Raw genomic sequence first — 6,269 nt, forward strand, 5'->3', positions numbered from 1 at the left:
CCAAAATCTGGCAAGAAATTTCCTTGGGACATATTCAGCTCCCGATAAGTAATAAACAATAAACTAGATGAAGGGAGAGCCATCTCTCCAGAGGCCTTTCTGAAGATTATCTTACCCAAATTATAACTCACATCATGAAAAGAAAAACGGAACAGTTGTAGCTTTCTTCCAGAGATGGCAAATCACAAAAAGTTCAAGTGCTGGCATAGCTAGTAAGTTGTATGTTTTGAGAAATGTCTTTATGGAGGTGTAGTGGGAGCTTTCTACTGTAAATGCTTGGCATAGCATTTAATTTCACCCGAAATGAGCATTATGACAGGAGTAGTAAACAGGAACAACCTTTATTATGCATCTCAACTTCTCAACAATGCCTCAACAGAATGCCTCACCTCATGTAGGAAAAAATATATTTTGTACAAAGAACACAAGCATTTAAAATAGGATCGTTCCAGCTGAAAACCGGACGAATTCGCAGAACCAAAACTAAATACTCAAGATTCCAAAACCTACTCTAGCTGCTGCTGGTGGTCATCTCCGTGCCAGGCCCAGACTATGTCCTTCAGCGCTGGCCGGATGTCCTCCAATAGCTCCCGGTACTCCAGCGGATCACCACTTGTTTGTTTCATCTCAATGAGGTGGTGGGAAGGTGTGATCTCGAAGATCTCCATGTCTAACTGAACAGCACCATTCCTTCCCTCCTTCCTTGCTTGCATCTTCACCACACCATTGTCCTTCTTCCTTACCCTGAGATTCAGCGCCTTTGCAACGTATTCCAGCTTCGAGATGATGGCTGAAGCAGGCTTGTCTGAAGTGAACCTTGTCTCCTTTCTGCAGTCCTCTTGGATGAATAGGCCGGACAGGTCAAACCCCGTGGAGAAGGAGATGATCTCAAAGGCATTTAAGTTTGTCACCATCAGGGGCTGCACATCTTCATGAGTGTTCTTCCTTGGCCTCACACCAGCTGTAGGAGGAGCATTTGTGGTGACATTCTCACTGGGAGTTCTCTCCTTCACTGCAAGGGTGCCCCTTGGACCTTTCCGAAACCAGGTAGACTCTTTTATCTTCTGGATAGATGCCCTGGTGCTTGGATTGGGGTCCAGGATCTTGAACAAGAGCTTCTGGAGTTTGTGTGAGAACCAGCTGGGGCACCTGAAATCTCCTTGCTCAATCTTCCGGTACATGTCCATCAAGTTGGAACCATGGAAAGGGAGATAACCAGCAACAAGAACAAAAAGGATAACACCACAAGACCAGATATCTGATTTCGCACCATCGTAACCTGTCTTGCTGATGACCTCCGGAGCTACATATGCAGGTGTTCCGCAGGTGGTGTGGAGCAAGCCATCTTGCCTCTTTGACTCTGAAAGTGCGCTCAGTCCAAAATCTGAGACCTTAAGGTTCTCATTCTCATCCAGGAGCAGGTTCTCCAGCTTGAGATCCCGGTGATACACGCCTTGGCTGTGGCAGTAATCCACTGCACTGATGAGCTGCTGGAAATACTTATGTGCAGCACCCTCTGTGAGCTTGCCACTCTTTGCAACCTTGTCAAAGAGCTCACCGCCTTTCACATACTCCATGACAAAGTATATTTTGTTTCGTGTCGCCATGACCTCATGAAGCTGAACAATGTTCTTGTGTGCCACCAGCCGCATGGTTGTGACCTCACGCCTGATTTGCTCCGAGAGCCCAACCTTGAGCACCTTCTCCTTGTCCAGCATCTTTATGGCGACGCTTTGGTTCGACTCTAGGCTCCTTGCATAGTGCACCTTGCCGAATGTTCCTTTCCCCAACAATCTTCCCAGCTCGTACCGCTCCATTAGAATCTTCCCTCTGTTTGCCATGACTTCAAGCTGCGTAAAACCACAGCCTATATTGTGGCTATAATTCAAATGGACTGCGGCACTTCAACCATCCTCTCCAAGGTAGTCTTGATCCACTACAATGAACAACACTCTCATGTCTTTGTCTCGACGGAGTCTAGATGGTGTAGAGCTGATGCAAACAAGATGGTTGCTCGCATAAAGAGTTGACCAACTCAGCTCCTGTGGAGAAGAGGCAATCTCCTTTATCGCGCAGGTGAAATTTCTTCTAAGCAAGCACATCTTTCAGCATTCCCCGAGGCTTTGAGTGCTTATTCTGTATTGGAGTTCTCTGCAAATAAGAAAAGAAGTATTCAGATTCTGCAATTGAAAATTCAAAACATACCCTTGTATGGATTACTGAAGAAATAACAAAACATTTATTGGTTGGTTTAACAACTGGGGCATACAGAAGAATGGTGAAACAAATTTGATTCTTGCATAATCTTTAGAGGAAACAATCTGACAGGATCAGGGACATGGCGGTCGGTGGTTTATATGAAACAAAACATTTGTTCTGTGCACACGGCAAACACCAGAATTAGTCAAAAAAAAAAACCTAGAAACAACAGAAAACGTATCTGTAATTCTACTTATTTTACTTTAGAACCAAGGCTGCATACTTCTGCATCCAGTTGAGAATGTAAACATAGGTATACAGAAGAGTCAGAGTTCAGAAGCAACTCGCTGGTCTTCTAGATCTTTACCTCTTGGGGAAAAAAATCGTATGCAGGAGTATTTCTAACAAACTATAGACATTGTAGAAACATAACACGGTCGACAGATTCATCATGAAGAAAAAGGCCAAATACGTTTAATTTTGCAGAGAATTGCGCTATTCCTCCAACCAATGCTAAAACTAAGAGCATAACAACTTGCAAATTCCCAGATCCAATCCAACCGCATGAATGCACCGCCGCACTCGGCTGAAAGCAGCCTCGACGATATTTAGAAGGCCATAAATTTGGCCCATACACACCCAAACTCTGATAGACGGGAAAGAATTACTTCCCCAATGATTCTCCCTTGGCAAAAATGAAGAAGACGCACAAACTAGCCAAGAAGGATCGACGGCTCGCATTGAGGCTGAACGGAATCAAAAAACATCAAGGAACGGGGAGGGGATTTTGCGGGCGTACCTTCCGGCGCCGCCAAGAGGGGAGGCTCCGGATCCAAGCTGGGACCTCGAGGCAGTTCTCTCTCTGTGTCTGTGCCTCTGTGTGAGGTGCTGGAGTTTTGGTTTTGGTGTGTGTGCTTGACTGCTTGTGAAGGAGGAGGCCGCTCTTCTTATATAAAGCAGAGCAGAGCAGGGCAGGGGAGGAGCCGCCGGAGGGAAGGGGGAGGGAGGAGAAGAAACTAGTTTGTGGTGGATTTGACCAAGATGCCCCCGGTGCGTTTCCTGGGCACCGCATCGCAGAGGGGCATATTCCTGGTAGAGTGGTACAAATCGTATCATTGTGTCTTCATGATTAGGAGAGAGGAGAATTGTGCTCGTACGACCCGTGATGTCATATTAGGTAGCACGGAGTATTTATAAGAACATCCTTATAGAAATTGAAAAGTACATTCAAATCTTTGGAGTACCGAAGCCTTCTTCCTCTTGCATCCATTGGCGGCGCCCCGTGAGCAAAACTCGTTGCCGTTTTCTAGGTCTCTGTCTCGGTGAAGAAAACTTGTTTAAACCTACTCCCTCCGTTCTCAAATAGATGATCCAACTTTGTACTAACTTTAGTACAAAGTTGGGTCATCTATTTTGGAATGGAGGGAGTAGAAGCTTGTGGAAACAATGGTCTGGAAATCGTCGATGCAAACGTAAAGATGCTGATGACCACAATTAGCGTAGCAAATCGTTAGCTAGGGGAAGAAAACATCATATAGGGCATGTATAACAATGTAGGTCTTGTCAGACGGAGTCGGGGAACACAACTCTTCGACGCTCTCCGACGAGGACAAAACTGACTAACCTTCATTGATCAGAACTGAAGCCGAAGGACCAAGATGGAATCGGAGGGGGCGGCCTAATTTAGATTTTCGCTGTGCTCAAGCTTTCCCTATTACTCCCTCCATTCCTTTATATTAGGTGTATTTGTTTTTTGGTAAAATTTCATAATATAAGGTGTATTTGTTCTAATTCCTCGTAATTCCGTTATTGACCCTCCAAAAAAAGGAAAGTATCTCCCACCTGATTGCATGTATCTCTCCTTGTACAGAAAAAAAGGAAACTATATCTCTCCCGATTGCATGTACTTGTTTCTTTCCTAGCCCAAATGATTTACTTGCCGCTAATAAATGAATTGGACAAGGGTAATTGCATGTATTTGTTTCTTTCCTAGCCCAAATGATTTAGTTGCCGCTAATAAATGAATTGGACAAGGGTAATTTCATCCTAAATTGTCTATAATTATGTATCTTGGTCATTGTGCCAAGAATAATACACCTTACATAAAGGAATGGAAGGAGTAAAAAATGAAAATGTTGGTCGATGATTTGCTTGTTTAAAGGTTGGCCAACATTAGTTGTCGTCCTTCTCTCTCTAGATCCTCATGTTGTTCCACCAGTAAGGTCGGTGGTTATTCTCGCCTATGTATGATCCTCATGTGGTGTGTGGGGGGGGAGGGGAGGTTTTGCGTGTCCGTCTCTTAGGTAAGGTTAGGTTTTGATTTCATGTTGGCAACCACATTTGAGCGATGGCGTCAACAGTGTGGAGAAGGCAGTGGGTGAGCGTCATCGTCAGGCATGTGCTTTGGAGCGCTGACAGGTTTGGTTGTTGGCTTGTTACCAGCGGCCTCATCTTGTGTGTAGGTTTTTCCCACATGCGGGCGATCACATGCCAGGTCATTGGTTCCCACCTATGATGCTAGTCTGACCATCGAAACAGATCGAGCATGTGCCCCCGCCTGAAAGGATCGAGACAGACCTAGAGGGATGAATAGTTCAACTACAAATTTTACTAAGGTGAGATAAATAACATATATGAAGTTTGCAAGGTCAAGGGACCAATGTAATAACACAAGTAAACAGGCTAGTGTTAGGGTTAACCAAAGACCATAGAGACGAAGATGTATCCTAGTGTTCCCTCTCTTGGAAGGGAGCTAGTCACAAATGGAGAGGCGGGAGTTCCATAAAGGAACAAGAAACGCCACAAAGGCTCACCTTTTCCTTGAAACATCACCATAGAGGAGATTCTTAACCACTAGTGGGTAGACCTTGAGGAGAGATCCAAACCGTCACACACAATTTGATTCCTTCACCGGAGACTCCTACCGCCTAGGAGTCTCCAACCTTCAAGAGTAAAGCCAAATGATGAAATCAAAGGGAACTCGATTTCCTTTGGTGAGAACGTAGATCGGGGCTCCTCTCTATTTTTTCCTTGAAGAATGGATGTGAAAGGATTCAAGGCTCAGAGCCTGTGAAATGGAGTATGAGAGACAAATATGTTCAACTCGAGTAGAAAAAGAAGAAAACACTTGGTGAAGAATGAGTGGACCTTTATATAGCCCACTTTGAAATATGTCCATTAGGTTTAACTTCGACCACCCAGAAGCTATATATCCCGGAACATCCACTATAGGGTTTGGACTGCCGGATTTGGGGGATAGGTTCTAGATATGGCCCCGCAACTTTCTAAGCTCTTGGAGGTTATAGGCCAATTTCTTAACACATCCCGAAAGCTAGTTGTAAGTGCATCTACTACCCCTAGTAGATTTTGATGATTAAAGAAAAAAAATTTAAGGGACTAATATGTATGTTAAATATGCACAGGTGAAAATCCCTGATGATTTAGTTTAACTGAAGGATTACGACCATTAGAAAAAGTTGACGGATCATTGAAGTCTACGGGAATGCCGTTGAAAATTGAAGACCGAAGAGTGGATTGCTACTTACTAGTTTATTTAATTCTTCACTGAGTCGTAGGACAAACTGTACTATTAAGGGGGATCAGAGTGAAGCAAGACTAAAAGTCTTCATGTGTGTGCTCAGTCTGAACCTATCTACACTTGTGAGTGAAGACTTAATTGGAAATCTCCTTCCAAGCGAGCCTACTAGGTCCCGTGATGAAGTTAATTCTTCAAGTCACCCGAGTTATTTTCCTCATTGATGAGTAGCGTGCTGGTGAGTGTGTCTCATCCAATAGTCATATCGGTACTCAGGGGCAGTGTGCCAGCTATATATAGCCCCTGCCCCTTAGATAACGGGTGGTTGCTCGAGTGATATTTTGCTGCGTCTGCAAAGAGCGTCCTTCCTTGCAGAGATGTGAACCAATCCTAAGTGAGGAAAATCACCCAAGGCGAAGAACAGAAAGTGACTGAGCATCACTAAAGAATCGACTCGATCCTAGCTCGTGATCTATTACTCTTGAGAACTTGGCGTCCTCTAGACGGTTAGGCATAGTTATGTAAGAATCGAAAG

At 44.4% G+C, this 6,269-nt stretch overlaps 1 protein-coding gene across 1 annotated transcript; it reads right to left on the reverse strand.

Moving 5' to 3' along the window:
• Positions 1 to 325: 325 nt before the first annotated feature.
• LOC101290629 (CBL-interacting protein kinase 15) lies at positions 326 to 3,233 on the reverse strand. The gene is made up of 2 exons (XM_044513059.1): positions 2,999 to 3,233; positions 326 to 2,151 (listed from the first exon to the last, which is right to left on the reverse strand). Exon 2 carries the CDS (start codon positions 1,839 to 1,841, stop codon positions 507 to 509), a length of 1,335 nt encoding a protein of 444 aa, XP_044368994.1. The 5' UTR covers positions 1,842 to 2,151; positions 2,999 to 3,233; the 3' UTR covers positions 326 to 506.
• Positions 3,234 to 6,269: the final 3,036 nt, after the last annotated feature.

Source organism: Triticum aestivum, chromosome 4B (assembly GCF_018294505.1).
Source record: "Triticum aestivum cultivar Chinese Spring chromosome 4B, IWGSC CS RefSeq v2.1, whole genome shotgun sequence".
Classification (NCBI taxonomy): domain Eukaryota; kingdom Viridiplantae; phylum Streptophyta; class Magnoliopsida; order Poales; family Poaceae; genus Triticum; species Triticum aestivum.